The sequence below is a fragment of the Cygnus olor genome, chromosome 16 (assembly GCF_009769625.2).
Source record: "Cygnus olor isolate bCygOlo1 chromosome 16, bCygOlo1.pri.v2, whole genome shotgun sequence".
Classification (NCBI taxonomy): Eukaryota; Metazoa; Chordata; class Aves; order Anseriformes; family Anatidae; genus Cygnus; species Cygnus olor.
Window position 1 is genome coordinate 4069930 of NC_049184.1, and position 25108 is coordinate 4095037.

General features: G+C 40.3%; 1 protein-coding gene across 13 annotated transcripts in view; it reads right to left on the reverse strand.

Annotated features, from left to right (window-relative positions):
* Positions 1-25108, reverse strand: part of PTPRT (protein tyrosine phosphatase receptor type T) — a 565545-nt gene that overhangs the window by 247562 nt on the left and 292875 nt on the right. For all 13 annotated transcript variants that reach the window (XR_005824772.1, XM_040575465.1, XM_040575469.1 and 10 more), the window contains 2 exons: positions 23325-23440; positions 20795-20969 (listed from right to left, as the gene is read on the reverse strand). Coding sequence is in view for 12 of the 13 variants with exons in the window: in XM_040575465.1 (XP_040431399.1) it covers positions 20795-20969; positions 23325-23440 (291 nt within the window). In the remaining variant the exon portion in view is untranslated. The remainder of the gene's footprint in view (positions 1-20794; positions 20970-23324; positions 23441-25108) is intronic.

Here is a 25108-nt window from a genome sequence, read left to right on the forward strand (position 1 = left end):
AATGGAAAACAAAGCTTCCAAGGAAGCTCTCAGAGTAGAGAAAATAGGACTTATAATGAGGCAATCTAAAGCTCTTCTGAAGAGCAGAGATGAGGAGGGAGGAATATAATTTCCCATGATCGGTTATTTCCTTTAAAAGCCCCCTCAGAACGAACATAGAGCTGACTGTATTTGAGTTCTACTCCATCTCATCAAGAAAGTAAGATACATGAAGAAAAAGTTTAGGAAGAAAAACACTTTTCATAAAGCATTAAGTGAAAACTTTCAGTGAATCAGAGCCGTATGTCTTGTGTCCTACACTGAGAGCATCTAAATTCTGGGGGTTGTAGAGTCCAAAAATTTGCAGAACAGATTCAGGAAAGTCCTGAGAGAGAAATAATTTAGAAAGCAATACTACCTGTGGGAAGCAGCAAAAGCCATGACATGAATCAAAATCAGAATTAGAATTCCCCTCTGTGTCAGCTAAAAATATAACTACTTTTGATGACATCTATTTTAAACATTTCCAGCTCCTGAATTCTGCCAGGAGAACAGTGAGGGACAGCAAAAATGAAACAAAAAACAGAAAGCTTGAGGGGCGCATGTAAAGAAACTGTGATAAAGAACAGGCTGATCCAATTTTCAGAGAAGCAATCCTAACTTATTGTGAGGTGTACATTGCAAAACAGAAAATGCAGTCTTACTTGCAATGGATTCATTCTTATCCTGTCTGCATCTCCTTGCCAGTCAGCACGACGTAGCCAGACGGAGTGACTGCAAACAACAACTGTCTGGATAAAGGGTAATTGGACAGGGAGTCGCTTTATATTATTTTCACTTCTTAGGCTTCATGATGTCTATTTCTCTATAGCTTCATCTTCTCCCTGCCTTGTGTGTGGACATGGACAAAAAAGATTGGTGTCCTATGGGGTTTGCTATTGATAAACAGTATATGAAGTAAAACACATTACTACTTAATATACTCTGTATTTCAGTCTGCCATCCTTCCCATCAGCAGCAGACACAAAGTATAAATGTCCAGCTATCACAGATCAGCAGTGTATCAGCCATGGCACCCTGCCCCAGTACTGCCTAGATGTTGGCACGATCAAAGATGGATATAACGACACCCCTCTATTTACACAATACTTCTAGAAAAAGGAAGAGAACCTTTGAACTCAAAGAAATTTATATCCCAAAGAAAGCAAGCCACAAGTAATTGTTATGCTACGAAAGCAAAGAACTATAGAACAGCTCGGGTTGGAAGGGACCTCAAAGTCCACCCAGCTCCAACCCCCCTGCCATGGGCAGGGACACCACCCACTGCATCAGGTTGCCCAGGGCCTCGTCCAACCTGGCCTTGAATCCCCCCAGGGATGGGGCGTCCACAGCCTCTCTGGGCAGCCTGTGCCAGGGCCTCACCACCCTCTGAGGGAAGAATTTCCTCCTAACCTCTAACCTAAATCTCCCTTCCTTCAGTTTAAAACCATTCTCCCTCATCCTGTCATTATCTGATCAAGCAAAAAGTCGCTCTCCATCGTTTTTAGAAGCCCCCTTTAAAAACTGACAAGCTGCAATGAGGTCCCCCCGGAGCCTTCTCTTCTGCACGCTGAACAGCCCCAGCTCTCTTCTCAGCCTTCCCTCACAGGAGAAGATGCCCAGAGGGCTGGAGCACCTCACAGCCTCCTCTGGACCCGCTCCAACAGCCCCACATCCTCCTGGTGCTGGGGGCCCAGAGCTGGACTCAGGGCTCCAGGTTGGGCCTCAGGAGGGCAGAGCAGAGGGGCACAATCCCCTCCCTCCCCTGCTGCCCACCCCTCTGCTGACGCAGCCCACCAGGAAACACTGGATGCTGTTTCCTTCTAACTAGAGGAATTCTGGTTGCCCCGTATCTAGTAAAGCCGAGCAGACTGTTCAAACAGGAAAACACATGAAATAGTTTATTTCCCCATAGTCAACCACCCTCCTCCTATTTCAATGACAGCTCAGACAAATGCTTGTACTCAGTGCCCCAGCCCCAATTGCATTGCACCCTTCACTTCTTTATTAATCAGATGGGCTTTATTTTCCATTATTTGAACCACATAATCCTTCAGCGTGGGTCACAGTTTACCCTCCTGACAGCCTTCCAACACATCACAAGTACCACAGGGCCGAGTACTGATATCCACACTGCAACATGCAGTGCTACTCCAGATTTGCCAGCATCAGATGCGCACACCCTGCGAAGAAGGCAGTAGTACTTGCAAAGAGCACCAGAACTTGTGAGGAAGTAGCTAAGACTGATCCAGAATGCTGAAAATTTACAATTATCTCGAAGTGGACATTGGTACCTCCTTCGCTCCACCTTACACCTCTGCAAAGGAGGAATTTCAGTGTCTTGTAAATACACACAGACCCCAAGTGACTTGGGTTAGGAGAGCATCCCAGATCATCATTGCCAGCTTGTCCAGGTTATAATTTTCTTTTTTTTTTTTCTAATCATCACAATGATATTGTGTATCAGTTCTCACAGTTTAATTACACCACAGGAGAAAAACTTGTGACTTCGCTAAATTTTATACCTTATCTACCCTTCACTTCCACTTGCTCCCAAACCCTTCTCTAATCAAACAGAGAGGACAGATGGGAAAAGATCCCCTTTCAAGTACAACAGTGGCTACAGAAAGGGATTCCAACTAAAAAAAGCACCCATCAAAACATTCTGCTTTCCTATGCATCTCTTTAAAGAGTCTTGCAAATGCCAATGGAAATGATGGGGCGTCTGATGTTTTGACAGAAGCAAGAACATCATTAAGGTAAGAGCTGTCAGCAGGTATTTTATTTTCTCCCTGAAGAAGTAATGCCTAAACAGTAGCCTAATTTTTTTACTAAACCTTTTTTTCTTTATTTCCATTCTATAAGGCAGTCCTGAAAGATGGCATACTTTATTTGCCTGTGAACTAGATGGATTAGAGAGTAATAGTGACAGCTTGTGAATAAAAGCACTATAACCATGCAGGATTCAAAGGTAGTGTCCAGTGGGGAGACACTAATTGCCCTGCCACCGGGATAACTGAGGAAAACTATTCCATACACAAGTGCTTCCCCTATTAATACACCCAGAAACATGCCTATTATATACAGGGTTTGGATGAAACTGTATAACAGCAAGATAATAAAAAATCATTATTTCATACACATTAACTAGTGCCATATATAGCATTACCAGAAAAAGATGGCTTTCTGATTCTATTTACACACATCAGATTCCAGATACGAATATGATGGGAATATGATGGCATGATGAGCAAAACACAACCAGACAGGTGGTGACATGAAGCGCACAGGGAGCAGAGCGTGGGCAATCTCACCCAACGGATAGCAACGGGGTCTTCAAGGTGAAAAACCAGAGCCAAGGTACCACCCAAATCAAGCAGCAGGCTTAGGAAAACAGCCACAGGCTGTGGCAGGACCTACAGATGCTGTCCCCAGCAACAAGGTTTGGATGGTGAGGAAATAATCATTACTGTAACCCAGTTAAATGGCTTTATTAATTCAGTAATTACTTAATAGGCCTCATCTACAGAAGAAAACTCTTGGAACTTAGGACCACCCACAAGCAAGCACTTGACATGAACAAAGGGAAGGAAGTTCAGAAAGACAGCAATAGACTTTGGAAGCCAAACGGTGACATGAAAAATACAGGAACAGGATCAAGAAGCCAAATCAGATGAACTCTAGAGGGAACAACATGGAACACATCATGCGAGGCCTGCAGAAAGCCAGTGGATGCCGAGCAGATATGCCCCATGAACACAAACGGAAGGTCAGCCCGCTGCGCCAAGCGCAGCTACTGAGGGGCTCCAAGCGGGACAATTCAGGTCCAAACCAAGCAACCACGGCTCCAACAGAAACCCACATTCTCGAGAGACAGGGATTATCTAAGGTTCACTCAGAGGCAATTCCTGGCAGGTGCTCAGAAACTCAGTTATTAAACTTATTTAATCCACCACACAGAGTAAGGACTGAAACCCAAGGACACGCTACGTGTCAGTTCGGTACAGCAGATGAGAGAGGTCAAGCAGGTCTGCTGGGACAGCCTCCTCGGAAGGCATTTAGTAATAAAGGAAAGGGCTGAGTCAGGAAGTGGAAGTATAGGGTATTCCTTTATCAGGAGCAATGCAATAAATGTTTATGTTCTGTACTAATTTGTTTAATGGTACTTATTCAGAAATCCTTATTTAGTTATTAAAGAGACAAGTGGCATGTGAATAAGTATTGTTAGATGCCCTGAATACTGAAGAGAAGGCATTTTCTATAGAAGAACAGCAGACGTATGAGAGAATGAGTCAGATATTTGTGTTCCCTTTTTAAAATAAAATTAGCAAGCTTTTAGAGGAACACACTGTATCCAGATATGCAAAAGCATTCACGATTATATCTGCAATTTCCAACCAATGCAAGTTTTACTTTTTCTATCTGATACGCAGCTTTCATTCCCATTCACGTGGCACATAATAGTGATGAACACTACCTCAGAGAGTGAAAGATTTTCTACAACCAAAATCGTTTTACTTTCATGGTGAATACACTAGGGAAGAAAGTGGACAGATACATTAAAAATGTGCATTATACAAAGAAAAACTGTTTGGACAAATAAACTCATTCGTCATAGGCAGTACAGCAGGTTCACAGCTATTTCCATACTTAATGTTAAGAGATGTGTGAGACACTGCATCCTCAGGTCTACAGACCATGCTCTTAAAATTTCCTTGACCTGTGCTTTTTCAAAGCACTTCTCTCACACACACACAAATTTGGGATTTGGTGCAGGCTCTTAGGAAAAAAACAGTATCTGGTTCAATGCAATCAAATCAACAAAACAAACAACAACAAAAAACAACACTCTAAAATGACTTCATTTTAAACTTTTCAGCTTTTGCAGTGACATTCACAACCTAAGATTTCCTATATGAAACAGATGGCAGCGATATTTACTGCAGTTTTTTTTCCTTTTCCCTCAAAAAATCCACAAAGAAAAAAGCTGTTTTCAAGTGCTTTTTTTTTTTTTTTTTTTAAACTATTCAACAGTAAGGCATCTTGCACTAAAATAAACAACATTCTAGCTGACCTTACTAAAAATGAACTAACTTTAACCTGCTTGAAACCAGCACTCCCTAAGGCAAAGAACAGGAAAGGCTCCTATCAAAGAACAGGAAAGGCTATTGTTGACTAATTGGATTTGAAACCGTTTATTCAATTGGAAAATGAAATGCTAATTGGCCATAACTAATGTGAACATAGACATCCCAGTCACTATGCTAATGATCTGCTTGCCTTTCACTTGGAAAGGCTGGATGATTCAAACCTTCTTCCAGCCTGGTAGGATTAGCCTGTGGATGGCCGGTGCAGTGACTCCAACAAGCAGCAATATTAATCTAGCAAACACCTCCTTTGAGCACTCCCACTCCACAGGAACTTCTGCAATAGAAGCGATTCAAGTAAAAATACAAGGGTTTACTTTCCCAGAAGTTGTGGCTAGGGGCAGGAGACAAACACATTTTTCCTTGCTGTAGGTCAGTGTGACTACACGTATCTAAGCAGCCTCATTCCTTCCTAAGGGCATCACGGAGTCCTGGCTCCAAGTCTCATCTATTTAGTCCAGAACACCCAACAGAGACATGTTTTCCTTGTTAGGATACAGGAATAGGACCAAAGCAGAGTGAAGCAGGAAGAGCCAGGTGATGGAGGAGAGGTACAGAAGGAAGGTAAGTAATGTGGAAAGCTCAGGTTCTGATGGACTTGCAGAAGAATACAAGAAAGATAGATTGTCGTAAGTGCATATAGAGCCCCACACAGAGCTAGGAACGGCCAACACTCCTGCAGATGGTAGAAGCTGACCACTTCTCAACTAACAGTCAAGTCCTCCACCATCCACCTAGGCCTCATCCCAAAACAGTCGTTAGTGCAAATGAATTTGATGTAACTAAATGAAAAGTGAATTTTCTCACTGTAACAGGATAGCGTACATTAATAAGAGCATGGAGGGGGAGGCAGGGGCATGCAGGTGTTAAATGGTATATTTAAACAGAAAATAAATGTGTATACCTGCCACACCAGATTAACTTTCCAGGATCACAGAGGAAGTTGCATAGATTCCAACAACACACCTGTTAGGACTCGGGGATGAATCCAAATATGCATTACTACCAAATTCTGTTTTCCTTTTCTTCTTGGGTTTTTATTTCATGCAATATTAACCACACCCCATCCTTCACAATTTTATTACTCTAATTAAGTTTGCATTTGTTAATTTTCCTGAAAATTGAACCCAGCGGGGTTTTACTGAATACTTCTTTTTTCCCCCAAGGGACGGTTCCAAACAGGAATATAACAACACATATAATGAAAAGCAGGCTGCAGACCCTAGGAAGATATGTGACAACTCATTTAACATATAAATTGTTTGAGGTATTATTTCAGGTAAGTGATCCTAACACACTGCCACATTTTATGCCATTAGCCTCAGGGCCCCAAGCACAGCCATTTAGTCAGATACCATCTTAAAGTCCCCTGGGTTCAGTTTTTCATAAACGTTAACGAATACAGGCTTAGATCTGCAGTAGGTTAAACGCTTACTTTTACACATGTGATAAAAGGCAGAGTGAGATCTGTACCTATGCCTGTACTCCTGGATGATGGCATCCCCTGTCCTAATACAGAGACTATTTTAAGCTTTCTGTGGCATACAGCTACAGCCACTTTAGAAATAACATGCACATTAAGTGGTATGCACTACAGCATCCTTGAGGATGAGTTTTTGAGGTCTAATGAAACGGCCTCGGAAAGCAAGTGCCTCAGTCACTTATACAGTTAATTGTGAAAAGCAGATGCCTTTGAAGCCTTTGAGAGAAAGATCCAGTCTGCTCAGGTTTAGGTAACTCACCTCTGGTGACTGAATGCCACCTATTGTCAACTAACAACCAAATTTCTCTTTGAAAGCTTCCCAGAATTACAAACACCACAAAATTACAGTAAATATTTGGAGTTTGGTGAAAGCTTGTCTTCTGTCTCCATCTATTTACAAAGGTCTAGCAAATACTTAATTTGATTCACCACTGTGCATGTGGAATATTTCTTTCAAAAAAAAAAACACTATTTTTTTCCTTAAAAAAAACTGCCTATGGCAGGGGGTTGGAACCAGATGATCCTTGAGGTCCCTCCCAGCCCAGGCCAATCTATGATTCTTTAAGGAGCCTAAAAGCACAGAAATTCTTGAAGTGCAACATACATCCACTGGTGTCACATAAGGAATTTGGAAGTAGTATCTGCCACCCAGACCAGATACATAAGTGTCAGAAAATACGCAGTTAAAAACAAACACCAAACTGCCTAGGTCTCTAGTTATTACATACCTTGTACAAAGGTATAACCACTAGGTAATGTCTGGGGGAAAAGCACCTGAAGCGAGTTAACTGTTCTCCTCCCTGACATGCATACTTCCACTGGCCAATCCGTATACCACACAGCCAAGACTTGTAAGGTATAGACGCCTAAAATGAACTTCTAAGATGAGGAAATCAGGATGGAATCTGCAGCAGTAGATAGGACAAAAAGAACACATGTAGCTATCAACAGCTGTAGGTTAGATTCTCTCATACTTTGTACTTATATATATATATATATATATTTTTTTTTTTTTTACTCAGACATGTTGATGTAAAGCACTATTGAATCATTGTTTGATCATAAAAGTTGAGTCATTTCTCCCCATGGATAGCAATACACTATCTTGCATATTCAGTAACAACCTGAACTTGTCTCAATTTGTGATAGGACTGCCTGGAACATTAGTTTGTTGGACACAAATGGTAACAGAAAGAACACATCAGAGCCTGTAACCTTACAAATGTGACACCAAACTTTGCTTAGCAGTGCCCAAATCTCATTTAACAGAGGAACAAAAAAAAAAAGAGCATTTTGTGTACAATATTTTTATTACTTGTTTTGACATAAAGTCACTTTCCTCTTTTGCTTTTTGCAGAAACACATCTAAAGCAAGGGGTATCAACAGAGCAGCCCCACACAAGGAACTGCACCTTCTGTAATTGTAAATAAACCTCTGCTATTCTGGAGTAACCCTAGCAACTCAAGTGTCTTATTTGCCAATTATTAGTCATTTGCTCCATTCAGTTCTACCAGAATTACCTACTGTATTTTTGTTCAGATTGGAAACAGGATAAATACACCTTGCAGAAACCAGAGAGCCATTTGTCTGATCTTGCTGACAAAATTTTGATTGATGTAAGGAAAATTATCACCTTACCTGCAGCATAACGTTTTGATGGGGACAGACATGTTGATGAGTGGATAACATTATGGCCTGTCACTTGAGTTGCTGCTCTAGAGAGCAGCTAACAAGAAAGAGAAGTAGCAGGTGCATATAAAAACGTACAAACTGACCAAAAGATGTGCAATGGATTTACCTAGGATAGAAAAGTCCTCTTCTATTTTTAAGCAGGTAGATAGCATACACTACAGCATACATGCATTGAATGCAGTAAATCCTGGTGGTTGCTAATTTAGCATACACAAACCACTTGAAATAATTGTCACCTAGAATATCTCACCAACTATACAAGATTAAACTTCAGAAGTCGTTTTTTCATGCTCTCATGTGACCCTCTGCTCATGCTTTGAGTGGGACAATTTGTTTTCCTGTGGTTCCTGCCAGCATCATTGCGGAAGCCCTTACCCAGATAAGCAGCTAGTCCACTGCTGAAGTACTTGCCTCCATGCCACTTACCGTTTCTTGTTGAGACCTCTCTTTTCAGAGGAATCTGATCCGTCACTGCCATTCATTAGTGCTGCGGTGCTTTTGAAGCAGAGATGCAATCCTCTGCCAAAACTCGGCAACAACCCTCGCCACAGAAAGCCCTGGAGGTAGGTGCAGGCTCCTAAAGAAAACTTGACGGTCCCTGAGTAAAGACAGCACTGAGGTTGCTTAGACTTCATAGAGTTGAGCAAATCATGTATCTTACAAATTTTTTCTGAAGCATTTTGCATGCCTTTGGAGGTCACAGACATTCCAAGTTATGCATATGCTAATTCATATGCTGTTTCTGTAGAAAATTCAAGCCATTTCCTAGACAAGCCAGCTTGGAGAGTGAATACTAAGTTGTATTTTTCAAGTAAATACATCTGCTCTGTTCCTTCCCCTCAGTTTTGCTCCATTTGACTATCTTCTAGCTATAACAACTAGAGACACTCCACCTCACCTAAAAGCAAGTAGCATTGTGAGCCACAGAGAAAAAAAACAACAACAAAACTTATTTAAGGTCAGTTTTTAAGTCTACTTGCTTGAAACTTTCAAATCAAATTTGGAAGAAAAAACTAGCTAGGGCTGCTAACCTACTGAGTTTTGAGCAGCAGAAGTAAAACTTTATTGATAAAAAGAGAGTCTTTGTTATGCACCAGTAAGTTTTAGCTGTAAAAAATTTAGTCGTTAATTTCTGCAGTGAGCAAGCACTATTTAATGCTCATACAGACCCCAAGTTTTCCAAGACCAGCCCAAGGCTGGATTCTGCATGTCTTACAGTTTTGTTCTAAAGTTAGCAAGAGAAGCCCTTTAAGGTTACTGTTAACCTTAAGATTTTCTGACATGCTTGAGTTCCTTTCAGCACCTTGCACTGGAAGGTGACATAACCGTACCGTCTCTGCTCCCTTGGTCTGACCGCTCCGGCAGCACAGATGTCTTTACGATGTCTGCAGCGACCACAAAGGTATTACCCTGGCTCGGAACCTTCCCTTCTCCCTTCCCACCCAAAATGCCCCAATGGACCTGTGCCAAAGTCCACCCCCCCACACACCCACAACCCCCCTACACTATTTAGTGCACCAAATAGTATCATCACTGCTCCCTGGTAAGCTGATGTAATAAGCAGGCACACCAGAAGTGTGTGCTATCCTTTTAAGTCATCTGAAAATGAGATTAATCTTTTTTCACCACTCAATACTTACCTTTTTTTTTTTTTTTTTTTTTAATACACAGAATTTCAGAATACCCTGCAGATCACCACACTGTCCTTCTTTCACCTCACATGGGCTATACATCTGCTTATTTTCAGCTTTAAGCTCAGCCTCGAAACAGGTTTCTTGATTTAGGTTGTTCCCTACGAGAGACTCCAAAGTATTACACTGAAAGATCAATTCTTTCTCTTCCCTCGCAAAATGCATTCTGAGGCCACAATAAATGCTAGAAATTCCAATATCTTCACGGAGCACTGTTCTCTGTGATAGCTGTAATGGTAGGTGATAGGTCTTGGTATTTCCACAAATAGCATTCCAGTGCTCGACAGAAATTTGGGAAGATTGAAACCACCACGTAATACTCCTGCAAAAAGGAAAACAGTGGGAGAGCTAATTCCAAACAAGACCTGAGTCTCGTTTATTCCAGAAGCAGATGCATTTCATTTTCCATCATGGCCAGGCTAACTACCATTTCACCTAGTTGCTGGTGACAGATTGCTCACAAAAAAAAAAAAAAACAAACTTGTGCTTTATTCCTTTCAGGCTTAAAGCACATAAACGCAGAGAAAAACACCAGGAATCCTGAAAAACTTCTGTTAACATCCAGCTAATTATCCAGGAAATCTTCCTCCTAGACAAGGTACCGGTCCCCACTGCATACACCAGTTCATATCTGTCAGAGCAAGAGGGTCACAGACAATACCACTTCTTTTAAGTTAATCAAACAAAGCCAAGATCACGGTCAATACAAGTTTCCACACAAGGACAAAACATTCGATACTTGAAGATCTATTGTATTTAGCAGAAAGACTTAGGATCTGATGGTCAGATGCAAAAGCTGGAAGCATTGACTAGAACAAGGTATGGACACTAAGCAGTGAAGGTAATTAAGCATTGGAAGAGCTTACCTAAGGATGTTAAAATTCTCCGCCATTTAAACTCTTTCAATCACGATGAATCTCTTTCAAAAACTATTCTGCTTTATGCATATGGTATTGCACAGGATGCACGAATGACCTGTAAATTCTATGACTTGCATGTTGTAGAAGGTCAAATAATATTAAATATTGTTTCTATCATTACAGTTCCAAGTGACATGAGAGATATGAAAAATGACAAAGCTTTCTTATGACTATAGAACTGTTATACCTGGGGATGAGGCACGCAAAAAAAATTAAGATCTTCCAGTTTGAAAGTAATTCTTGAAAAAGGAAACAGTCTAGTTCCTACTGAAACTATCAAAGTTTTAATAAAGAATATAAAGATCCCCCCTGGCTCCCACCAATACCAATAATCCCACTGCAAAGACTATAACAGTACAGTAATTCCAAGGAGGAGACAGGAAAAGGAATTATGGAAAATTTGAGGATTATTTTATATTGCACTGAGTTTCCTCAGACTCCTCGAATAAGTGTAGTGTTAACTAATGCTAAATTATATCCAATTGGCAAAGCTTTTGAGAGGACCATGAATATAGTGAAAAGGTTCTATCTTGGAAAGAAAGAATATATTTTTCTTAATTATTGTCAGCGTGCAATCCAATTCTAGATAGTAAAGCCCTGTCTGCCTTCAACACGTGACAGCTGATCCATACCACTTTTAATGTAGTCCCCTGCCCTTTCTTAGTTGGCAGAAAATAAATAGAGCACACAATTGTCAGAGGCCATTTGCAAAATTAAGATTCACACTCAAAGCTATAAATATGTAATTTAATATTAGCATCATGTGAATATCCCCAATTTTATAACCTGAAAAAAAACACTGTAAAAACATTGTACTGGTTTAGGACTTCTCATTTTTAGATACACAAAAGTTTAAACAAAATACTTGCCCGCAAACAAGATTTCAGCTCTCGAGAGCATGGGAGTTAGTGACTACAGCAATCACACAACTTTCCATAAGCTAAGCATGACTCCTGCATGCTCTGAATGGCCTAGCCATTTTGCAAGAAAACTAATTTACCAAAATTTATTGTCATCCCTAATACCACATCCTTGACATAAGACAAACGAAAGTAAATGATTTGGCAAGACACACCAAGTGGAGCAAAGGTCTGTGGCAGGAGTGAGTTAAATAGAAGACTGATGGTAGAAACCAATGCAAGAGCAGGCACAGGAGTGCTTATATTGAGAGTTTTAACCTCAAAATCATTGAAAATACTGAAAAAGTGTTATTTAGTGAGCAGTCTGAGACAAAAGACTGAATAATACCACACTGATGATTAAGAGGCAATGTGATACTTTCAGCACTGGTCACAAGGGTCACTCAAAATCTCAGATGCAGCAGAAGTAACAAAAGAAACATTTGCCATAACATGAAGGAAGGCAAAGAGAAAATTCAGGAAATAAGCAACCCATTTTAATTTGTGTCTGTATCCTGCTGAGGGAACAAGCAGTTTGTAAGTTGTAGTCTGTCATGTAATTCAGTATTAGCTGCAGGCTAATAAATAGGACAGTAAAGCATATGCAAAGACTGATTTATAGGATCCAAAGACAGATAGCCTAAGTCTTGCAGCTATTTGCATCTTCCTCGCATACAAACACAGACTGATGTGAAGTTTCCTGGTGCGAGAGAGAGAGAGAGAGGGAGAGAGGGAGGCAGGGAGGGGAAGGGAGAGAAGAGATGCTCTGGAGAGAAATCTCATTGAAGAAAAGGAAAGGAAAAAAGAGGACTGGCATAGATTCTGGAGAGGGGTGTGGGGGGTGCTTCTTGGTTTGGTTTTGATTTTTAGATATATTATGCAGCATAGAGTACAATGCTACAACTTAAATCATTTATAATAAAAGGAAAAAAGTCAACAGGACTAGGAGAGAGATTAAGATAACAAGGTTTTACAAAGGTCCACCTTGAAGATAAGGGTGCTACGGCACAGTGGTTCAGAAGGCAGTACAGACTGCACAGAGAGCTAGGAAACTTATTATGGTGTGTTTTTTTTCCCCTCTCAAATTAATAGGCTAATGATTACAATAGTGTCAGGACTTGCTGTAATCATCCTATTTAACTGATGCTCAGCAGGTTTCTGCTCCTAGATCTAAAACCTTCTCTCAAAGTCAAAGACATGCGTAACAGTGAGGATGTGATGTGAACAAGCATCCCAGCACCAGTAAGAGGGGAACAGGTGGTGGTGTTAATCATGGCAGAAGGTTAATACACCAGATTAAAGTTAAAAAGCAGTACAACACATTTTGGGGTGGTAATTATCTGAGAACTGCATTTCCTCTCCTGACAGCTACAATGGATGCTGGGAAATCAGTTGCCCAACTGAAGAACTTTTCTGAGCAAAAGTGAAGAAGGACTGCAAAATTTCAATTCAAAACTACAACTTTGGCTATTTTCTTGCCTCAAATAATCTCACAGTTGAGTGGGGAACTAACTGCAAAGCGAGCATTCTTTGCCTAACACTGAAAAATGCTCTTTAATCCTTGAATTCAGATAGGACAAATGCAAAACCAACACCCAGCTTTTCCCTGGAGTTCAGTTCTACTGGCCTTGAAAGCAAAGCAGTTCAGCTCCATCATTCAGAGGTAAATACTATGCAAACTTTAAAAACCCCATTTACCTCAATACCTAGCACATGTTTGCTGAGTGGCCTCCATTCAGCACAGCTAACAGACTTCCAGAGACTTTTGTGAACTCCTAGCTTTGAAGTTGAAGGGAGACAGTGCAATGCAAACACCCTTAGCTCTGAACTCAACTATTCAGCATTAACGGGGTCCACCATTCCTTCAAACAAAACTCGCAAGCTTCTTTACCTTAGAATGACAGCTTCAGCTTGTAAATGCCCACCTCCAACCCAGCAGAGGAGTTTAAGAAGTGTCCACACAGTAGAACAGTTGCAGTGTATGTAGCAGTATGCCAAAAGAAAAGCAGGTAGAAAGGAATGTATTGCATGTAGACCTGGAAGTCCATAGGAGGGTTCAGTATGCACGTCGAAGACATTTTTTAAGAAAGGCTCCCACCTCAACACAACCAAAGGTGGTTGTAGGTGCACAAAGGAGAAAAAGCTAAGTAGAAAAGAAAATTAATGTAAGGTCATCTTTAGCATAGATCACTGAGAAACAATATATTTCTAACTGTTCTGTATTTTGGCTTGCAAAGTTTTTTTAAAAAGAAAGCTGGGCAAATACTCCATGCATCCCAAGAAGGCTGACTGCAACTGAGCAGACTCAAACCACGCTGCCAACAGAGTAAAGCCTAAATCAGGGCAAAGACAGCTGGGGAATTCACTTGCACTTTGCTCAGGAGAGGAAACTGTCACTTGCACAGGTGATTTTGAACTCCTTAGTTCAGTTGTCCAATAACAAATATAATATTTTTGCAGAAAGCCCTTTAGCTGCAGTAACCACTGCATTTCTGAAAGAGATCAGTAACTATGCTTCTTTACACAGTATGACTAGCACCACAATTTTCTAAAGCTCCAGTCATCTTGGTCTCAGTCACTTGTGTCCACAGCCTGAGTTTACTCCCTTCACTGGAAACTCCTTCTGTTCTCCTGTATAGATGGGATCCATAGGGCTCACTGTATTGTAAGCGCTTTGTTTAGCCTGTTTATTCTTGCAGGCTTTCACATTAATGACCATCCTTGCCTACTAAGAAATCCTCACCCACATTTCAAATTAAGTAAAGCACTACTTTTTAGCACCACCACCCCCCCACAAGTGGGCAAGTTAAGAATAGGTTCCATTCACCACGAGGTTTGGAAGCCCATCAATAACTTCTCTACAATTAAACAGGCAGAAGAAACGACCAGGAGAGAGTTAACAATGTATGTGACTCAGACTTCTCTGCTAAATCTTTTAGCTGAGTCATAAGCAAAAAATAGGTGTCATTTTGAATGGTAATGTCACATGGCATCATGAGCAATCGACTCCTATGAAAATTTGTACATCAGAAAGGAGAACAATGAAAAGCTGCCAAATACATTTTGCAATGGCACACATCTGGTGATCTGAGCTGCCAAGCTATCCACTGCGAGGAAGTTTTCAGTTAGCAAAGGCATTTGGGATATGCCCTTAGCATTTGATGTTTGTTTCTGATATCAGCACTCCTGCATTAATTTCTGTGCAGTTGCATTAATTTTTACTGATAATTTTAACTAGACATTGCAAAAGCTGAATGTTCTGATCACAGAACACGAGCCACAGCCATAATCCAGCAGAATCAAACCCTACTAGCAACAGCATCATAGGTTGAAGAACAAGTAACAAAGTGGTAATTCTGGTTCTTGAGTATGCCTGGCAAGCATGTGAGAAAGCTAATTGCAAGGAGAAACAGTATCGGCCAAGTAACCACTATTCCTTCCTTTCATCTCAAAAAGAAAATAAAAAAACAAAAAAAGAAAGAAAGAACTGGTACTTGCAAGACCCTGCAGACTGACAAACGGATACTACAGAACAAAGGAAGCCAGAAGCACGGAAAACTGGACAACTCAAATTAATACTCTTTGCACCCCAGCTGCAATACGCTGGGAAGTCACGTTACTGCTATCTTCCTCCAAGAAGTAAGGCAGCATGAAATGTATGAAATCACCCTGTCCGTACTTTTCAAACAGGAGTGTAAACCGAGGTAGGCTGGAACACATTTATTTGCATTTGCCAGCCTCCCTACTTCTACCAGCTGCACTGCTTGCCGGGAACTTCCTCTAAAATAGAAGTTATTAGGTAAATATGACTAACTGGAACAGCAACCAATAAATAACATCTTATTTCCACAAATTTTTGGATAACATCTTTCATCTAAAGACCAAAATCTTATACAAATTATTTAGGCATTTTATTATTTAGGTATTATTTAGGCATCTCCTTTATATTGTCTGGTGGCGAAGACACTTCTCAGAATTGCAGACAAGAGAACATGGTTTATCTTCCTCTCTACAGAGGTCCACCCTATAAGATGAATTCATGGAAAAGTCACGCAAAGCCAAAGGAGTCTAGAGAGCTGAGAAGGTCTACACCCAGCGACGCTTTTCATTTCAGTATTTTTGTTCTTTGGAGGTTCTTTCTCCTCCCTTAGAATGGATGTAAGAAAGTACAGGACAAAGTGGGCAAGACTTTGCCCTCACAAACAGGGCAAGAGGAAACAGCTTTCCATGACACCATTCTTGGGAAACAAAGATATTAACTCAGGTTCTTTCCCTTCAAAAAGATTGTTTTGTTTTGTTTTTTTTTTTAATACTTTCTCATTTATTAGTCTATTTATATCTTGTATTTGATCAAGAACTTGATATATACATCATGAGCAACATCACACTTAGAAATCCATACATTAAAAACAAGCCCAAGCAACTTCATCCCTTGCCTGCCCCTCTACCAGGCTCAGGTAGAGCTTCAGTCAGGATAAAAACAGAACCCTGGACTTACATTTGCCTTTGGAAGGAAAATAAACCAAAACAAAAAAAATTATATACATTATTAATCTTTCAAACAATTTCTGAAACTCAGTGGTGTGACATGAAAGCCATATGAATTTCCCAAGTGGCTGCAATGAAGATAAACTTTTACACAGCACTCCCTGCTTGTTTGGCATAGAAACAGAAGGCTACTGAAGAAACAAATATACCAAGTTAGGAAAAAACTGACACCTAACCATTAGTTTATGAACTTCCCTTGTATCCCAGCTGTGGCTTTGCATTCTTCCTGGAAACACCTTTTCTAATTTATACCTCCTTGGCTAACGCAAGCACAAGAAACAAGGAATACATGCACATTGCATGCGTGCAGTTCTGAAAATGGGATCCAGCCTACAAATGGCACATCAATCACTTCTCAAGGATAAGGCTTCATTTCCCAGTTCTATTTTGGACATTGAACAGAAGAAGGAAATGTTTCCTTTTGAAAGAAGGCACATCATTCTTCCTAACTGCCTGCTTCTGTGAAACAATGGCTTTGTCCTCATCTCTCTCCCCTCAACACAACAACACTAAGTTGGAGTGAAAGAAGGCGAAGGGAAGGTAAAGCTCTTGGTGAGAGGGAACAAGTGTTTGAAATCCCATCTCCCATTTTCTCACCACACCCCCAGCTGATACTGAGTTAAAGCAATAGCCAGCAGATGACAATGAACCAGACGGTTAAAACAGAACGAAGAGTTTGAGTAATTACTAGTCAGATGTGGACACCAAGGAAGCGAGCATTACACTCTTTATATCAGTGTGACTATAAAGAAATAAAGGAATGCAGGGAGCTTTTTCAGGTACCCTACAATCACAAAGCCATTCTCCCATGCTCTGTAATTTCCAAGCCAGCAAAACCTTCCTGAATGGTTGACATGGGCAAAAGCCCTCTGTGCTGGTGCAGGGTTTGGAGCAACAACATCATTGCACACCATACCAAACCTACACTTAACTTCTCCTGGTGCAGCACATGTAAATTCTGCAGACAATCTGGTTGTGCAAACTGGAAAAGAGAGAGAGAGATAGCACGCAGCCTGAGGGAGATCCTCGTAATCACAGCTTTACTGATACCATTGGCGGTGCCAGCAAGAGACTTCTTCCTGTTCACAAGGTGATAAGTTTGAGGACCTTGATTAACGTGCATTACTCAGGCAGACAAATTCAAATCTACCCAGCAACTTTTGCAGTCTGGATGAGTCTGATAAATAGCTGCAAGGCACAAAAATTGCTATCTGAACTTATTATGTATACTAGAAAAATATTTTTAACAGCAAGATCTAAAATGCATATACTTCTGACCATGGATGAGCTTATCTCCTAAATGGCTCCAAGTGTGGGACTGGGCTCGCATTCCAGCCACCCCCATGGCAGAAGGACAGTTGTGACGCAGTGGTACCTCTCCTACCTGCGCCCTCAGCCTAGGGGCTGAAGTACCACCAGGACAAGAGTTGCTGTACTACCCTGTGATGGCAAGGATGTTACTTTTAAGTATATTTCACACAAATAGCCTGGGGTATAGAACCATACACGTGCTGAGCAAGAAAATAAAAGAAAAAAAATCAAAAAATAAAAAGTTTTGAAGAATCTTGAACATCTACCACCCGTCCTGATAACTGTTTCATACAAAGTGAAAGACCATGGAGTTTGCAATCAACCTTAGCAAGTATGTTGAAGGTGATTGTATTTTCATCCCAGACACAGGCTCTACTCTAGAGCAGACGTATAACACCGTACAACATACTTTCACACCTACACTCCACTTCTTTTACAAGCATACCTATGGATGGCCTGATGTAACACTTCTAGGGCCAGCTCCAGCCCAACAGCAGTCTCAGCTGTACAAGTCAGATGTTTTTATTACTTCTTTTAAGCTCTAGAAAGTTCTTTCTCCTAGTAGTTCTTCCTGGTGTTTAATAAGTAACTGAAGCTATTCCAGATACAACAATACCGAGGCAGGTCAAAATACCTGTAGAGGTCAAGTCTGCCTTACGATTGCTAACCAGGAGTTTGTGTGGTGCATTGCATTCTGGAGCAGCCTAACCATACAGATTTTTTTTTTTTTTTTAATGTGTAATTATTTAGCATGCTTTTCACACTTGAATATTTCAGCTCTGATATCTGATAGCTTGACAGCTTTTTTTCTCTTTTTTTTTTTTTTTTTTTTTTAAATTCCAGGGTGTACTATGAGCACTAGGGCAGTTTTCACGGTGTACCCAGTGAGTTAATAAATAGATGGTGCAATTACAGTGACAAGCATCACACCAGAAAAGAACTAGAGAAAAAATAATAAGCAACTCTGGAAAATGAAACCACCTCTCCCTCTGGTGTCACTGAAGGTATCAGCTTCACATCTAAAAACCTCAAGAAAAAAGCAACTGATGAAAGACAAGCTGTCCCAAATACCACAAGGATTACAGAAAGCCCCTCAGTTAAGAGGCAGACTGCTTTTCGTCTGTGTTAACTAACCAAACACTTTGAAAAGCAGCTAAGACGAAACTGAAGAGTACTAGAACATATCCTAGGAGGTCTGAAAGAGGTACCTACTGTTCCAATTTAAGGTGCCGAGTAGAAGTAGAACATGATGTATTCCAAAGCAAAATTTCTCTTCCTGTATCCACCAAATATTAATCATGCAATATTGAGAAATGTAAATCACTTTCTCATTTCTATAATAAAATATCTTATGCCTAGAGAAGCAAACATCTTTACATGAAAAAGATACGCTGATCCTTTTTTAAACCTTAACCTTTGTTGAAGAAATCCCATATGATTTTATGTTCAACTGACTAAGCAAAAGCATGCAAGGCAGAGTATTAGCTTGGATTTAGTAGGTTTAGGGACAGGACTATCAATTGAGCAAAACTTCAATTACAGACTAATTTGATGTATACACAAGTACATACTGCAATTCAATAAACATCTCTTCAGAAGTAGACAATTCCAATTTGCTCTCATTTCAGCCTGTGTGCATGCATTACAGATTTGCTATTATCCACACTAAAATTAGTCAGACTAGAAGCATTCACCCATGCAATCCCAGTGTTTCACAGTGCTGCATCAAGCTAACCTCAAATGAACCACTTAACTTTGCCTGCTTACTACCCAGGAGCAGAGGAGTGTACCTTCCCAGAACAACACTACTCTCCTGAAGTTTCTTCTGGCTAGGTGTCTGCCTGGGTACTTCAGCAACAAATCTATCGATGTCTCGTGTTGCATGTCCAACCATTCATTTTTATAACTCATTCTTCCATTTTTCTCCTCCTCATACTGTTAAACATGGAAGTGTCAGGCACATGCCCAACTCTGCATATTCTGATATTTGGTTGCTCTGGAAGATCGCCTCTACTTAGCAATGATACAACACTAGATACGCCACTCTTGGCAACTCAATTCCATTTCAATTGTGAATTAACTTCTCCAGATTTGAACAAATACAATGCAAGATCATCCAGTGGGAATTAAAAGCACTTGGCATCTAGTGTGAACGTTCTCTTCATGATCTGTGTAGTCTGAATACCTACAACACTCAACACTTGATATTTAAGGCACTGTGAAAGCATTAGCATATCGATCACCAGGTGCCAGAGTAAGTTGGCAGAAAGTGATTAGTGGACAAAAGTGATCTCGTTTCTGCAACAGTCCTCCATTTTCATAGAAAATTAAAACATTTGGATCAGTAAAATTATACTCTGTGAGCAGACCCATACTTCAACTTCCTTCCACCCCACGTCACTCCCACCCCAAATACAGAATGAAGCACTCTTGGGGTGACTTTGCCACCTTCTGCTCTCTTCTCCTAAGAGGCAGAGAACGTCCCTGTGGTGAAGGCTCAAAGTAAGATTAAAAAAGTAGCACAGTAAATAACACCTCACTAGATGCCTTGTGGAAGCTCTTAAGCAAGTACCACCTTGCAAATGTAGGCACAGTATCACCTCCTGAATCACAGTAAGTAACAGGGCTAAAAACTCTAAGCTTCCTTAAAGAACTACTGATGTCTCTACTGTGTGTTTTAGGACATGAGCAGAATCATCCCCCACCATTTACTCCCAGCAGCCCTGAGCAGACTCATTTGACATGCAATGCTCCATCACAGGATTATTTATGCCTGATAAACTGTAAAGGAAGGCAGATGAAGCTGACGGACAGTTAAACTGTTCAGCTGACTACATTAAAAGTATCCATTGCTACCATGTGTTACTACTATAGCTTACAAAGAGGGATATATCGGTGAAGTTTTGATTCAAATACTTGTTTTAAGAAAATGATTGAAATTCTTGTCTCTTTTACCCTTTTCTCCTACTTGAATTTAATATGAATGAAAGAGGAAGGCCCAATACGATGTCAAATCTTATATACAGTTGCCATGTGGGAGGAAATACTCATCTTACATAAACTTGCTGTTTCAATGCAACCTACCTTTCACTATTAATTCTGCATAATTGGAAACTCCAGATCCACCATCTGAACGAATGACACATCGGTACTTGCTGATACTGCGTTGAGAGGTGTCAGCAACACTGACAGTAGCAGAAAAACGTCTATGGTTGACGACTCGAGTGACCATTAACGCTGTGTCCCGTCCATTCCACTGCTGTGAAGGCAGACAAAAATAACATATGTCAAAAGGCACACAGATGATTCATTCTTTGTTACTACTAAAATTGTTCAAACCTCCATGTTCACATTACTCTAGGTTAGGTTTTATATAAGCACAATTTTTCAGGGCAACACTGCTAGTCATGCCCCTGCAAAATGTACAGGGCTTTGGATTTCGTGAACTAATGGGCTAAAATATTCTTACAGGTATATTTGTTTAAGTTTTCATGTCTACTTAAATTTTGACATGTTTTTGTGCATTTGATGTGTTATATCTATACTGAAAAGTCTGGAGAGTGACAGTTCAGACTGCATTTGTACAGAGTATATCCAAAGACTTACCTAGGACATGAAAATACTACAAATGAACAGGTTTTGTACACCTACAAAAATGCTACAAAATCAACAAATTTTATAAACCTGGCATTTTCAGGTGTAAAACTTTGTTTCCAAAGCAATTTAAATAAATGAATTGGATGAGCAGAAATCCTTGTACACGCAACACTCCTCAAAAAACCTCTCTCCACCAATGCCAGACTACATTTTCCCAACTGGAAGAGTGACAGATGATGAATTAACTAGAAATCAGCATAAACACCTGAACTCGTTCAGTTGGCCTAGTTTATTAGGAGGCTCAAAGGAAAATACACTGCCATTTTGCCAATTTCCAGTAATCAATTTTGGGAGGTATTTCCAAGGCTATTTTCATTAAACACTTCAATTTTAAAGAAAGGAAAACAAGTCCCCAGTAGCAACAATGGTTTCCTCCCAAACCCCTGCTTCTCTCAGGAAAAGGTTCATACTGCTTCAGATCAGAAGTGTTTTTACACACATCTAATCATAACTGAGGAAACATTTCACAGAAAGAACTCGAGATATAAAATAAGCCAAAATATATCTCAGTGGATATACCTCAGCGGATGCTAGAAGTACAACACAGGTTAATAAATTTCAGATTAAAAGATAATTTTTAGGATAATGGCTGTGATAAGAGTACAGTTAAAATGACTGTCAAGTTATTTTTAGATAATGCCAACCGCATTTCTCACCAACACAATCTCCTTCCCAGCATTAATTTTAATTCTTAGTATTCGGCAAACTGCTTCCTCTCCTAGTATTTGGACTAGAATTTAAATTATTATTTAAAAAAAAGTTATTAAAATTTCTCAAATCAATAAAAGAATTTGAGAAAATCTGTAACTTACATCACCACAAATACCATAGAAACTATGACAAGGGTCTGTCACTGATGATGTTGCAGTTGTGGTTTTTCTTGTTTGATTTGGGGGCTTTTTGTTTGTTTTACTAGGCACCAAAAAAAAAGAGCACCCGAATTTTGCCGTCAGAACAGTAATTTAAGAAAAGATGTGTTTAAATTCTACTGTATGCAGAAAGTCCTTAAAGCACACTCTTGCTAAATCTGGTCCTCCATCACATCATTCTGAGCTGTGAATAAAAACTGTTGACTGGCTTTAGCATTTTGAAAGTATGTGTCAGCCCTATGCACATGCACAGTGCGTGCAGTAACAGAATCCTTGTTTGGGACATTAGGTGTTTCATGGTGCAGAAGTTTAGACAAATATGAGAGCTCCCTTATTTTTAAAGTTTCTGGAAGAACTCTGTGTATAGAACATGTTAGTTCTGGGACTCTCCACAGCCAAGCACTTGAATGGGCAGAAGAAATAACTTTGTTCTTCACTGGCAAACAGTACTCCACCCTTCTGGTTTGCTCTATGTTCCATTTCTAACTCTAGAACTGAAAAACAGTTCTTACAGTTACTATACCTACATGAATAGTACTACACAGTCTTGCAAGTCCAGCCAGCAAGATGAAAATATAGGTATTAAGAGAGGGAATGCTTTAGTCTTTTATTGAGCAACTAGAAGAAACGATCTGCTATCAACACAGCTAAGGGAAACTGAGAGGAAGAAACAAAGGGGGCACAAAATGATTTTTGCCTATTTTTATCAACCAGATAGCAATCTCAGACCTTATGGTAGGTTTCCATCTTAACTTATTGTCCTCAGCCCTTGTCAATGACACTTTTGGAGGGCAAGGGGGAAGAAGACTGCAAATTAAGCATGAGGGAGGAACTTCTCCACTTGCTCTGTCTTTTCTGTTTTATGCCTGAGTGCTTACAGGTGTGCACACATTTGTTTGAAACTAAAATTTTGCAGTAACTAGCCACCTTTTCATCTTCTGTAGCATGATTCTGTATTTTGTCACCCTAAACTCCCATCTGGAAATACTTTAAGGCAGATCTCAAAAGATCTCAGTGATAACATTTTGCCTCACTACCTAGTTGTCCTCCGTCTACTTATTTTACTTGAAAACACTGCATCACCTTACCTGGAGCCAGAGTTTGTCATGCTGCGACCACTTCCCCCCAGCAATGCACTGGAACGTCGCATTCTGTCCCACATTAACCTCCACGTTCTGAAGCCGTAGGAAATGCGGTGCTTTTCCTAACAAAAGATGCAAAGGATAGGAAGGGTAGAGCAAGGCAGCAACTGATTGTGTTACACCAACACTGACATAAACACCCGGCAAAGCATTAAGGCCTATCTTTGACCAGGCGATTTAGGAAAATGAAGCTGTCCTTCAGTACTTGACTATTCACTGCAGAGCAAGGTGGGTGAGCTTACAGAGAACAGCCCAAGATAACAATACAGAGCTCTGGCACATCTGAAAACATAGACTGTCAGATCACAAGTTCACGGTCATCAAAACAATTTCTTACTCCTTGCTATGAAGAGTAATTGAGTAAATTCTTTAGAAAATTGTGTTTTTATAAAGGTCAAAAAGAAATCAAATGTTTCTGAGGTTGTCAAGCATGACTGACCCAACCCAAATTCTCCTAAGTGCCTTTTTTGCCTTTTCATTTTTTTTGACTGTCAAATTTAATTGTCCTAGAATTTTAGGATAACAAAGTCATTGATATAAAATCATTGATACTAAATGAAATATTGGTATTACTGATAGTATTTTATCACCATATTAGTTAAGAACAATGTAATTTTTTTTGCTGACATTAAATTCAGTATTAGTTCAATATTAAACCACTGATACCAAAGTGGCAATATCATCAATATTAAATATACATTTGTTGACAAAGGAAAAAGATCAGAGGATTATCTTTTTGACTAAACACCACTCATCTACTTCTGTAAGAAAACTTACAAGGAAAAAAAATGCAGTGGTGAATCCGACACTTCAAAACGACCTTAGTGCTTGCAGGGCTTCAGAAGAAAGTTTGTGCTCCAATTAAATACTTTTAGTAAGACACACAGAGTCTTGTAGGACACTAAAGGTCAATCCTTTTCAACTCATCTTTGCATTTCCTAATACGATTAGCCACCAGAGAGATACAAAATTTCGTAACACATACTACCCTATATTCTTCTATTGGAAATAAATAACTTTGAAAGGGCGTGGGCACCTGTGCCCAAGCATATGTATGAGGCTTGGCATACAGGTAGGTGTCCACTACAGGCACGTGAACAGAAAACACTTGCCTGTACACTATGCTGAATGCTTTTATCTAGTTTCCTTATGGTGTTCTCCATGCACTCCGTTTGCTGACAACTCCAGCACACAGGCTGCAGAAACGCAGCGATTCTGTACTGTCGTGCTTTCTGGGGGCCAGAAACATGTCTCAAAGTTCACTGGAAAGCTACCTTTGGGTGACGGACGGGATGTACTGTGTGATATTTGCATGCCAATACGAGTAATTCCCGCCCACAGGCGAAGGTGTGTAGGTACACGCGGGCTCCAAAGTGGGCACCGCGCAGCCTGGGTAAGCGCAGCCCCCCCTGACCCCAACCCCCCCCCCCCGCATCCTTCGGGTCTGCCCGCATCCTGGGCACCCGGCCATCCTACCCCTGCCAGTGCTCACACACAGCAAGCCTGTGGATACTCCACTGCTTCCCTTCTCAGGATTTCAAAGTGGCAACACCATCTAGGAATTTTCCTCCATCTCTGTGTTATAAGGCACATTTTCCTGGGTTCTTTTTTTTAACTGCTACTGACGTGTGACTACTACACTTATCTATGAAGGTGAAGCAGAAATGAAAAAATAACACCAATGATTTCAAGTCACATTCATGCTCACCAGGAGCTACATGGTTCCTGTG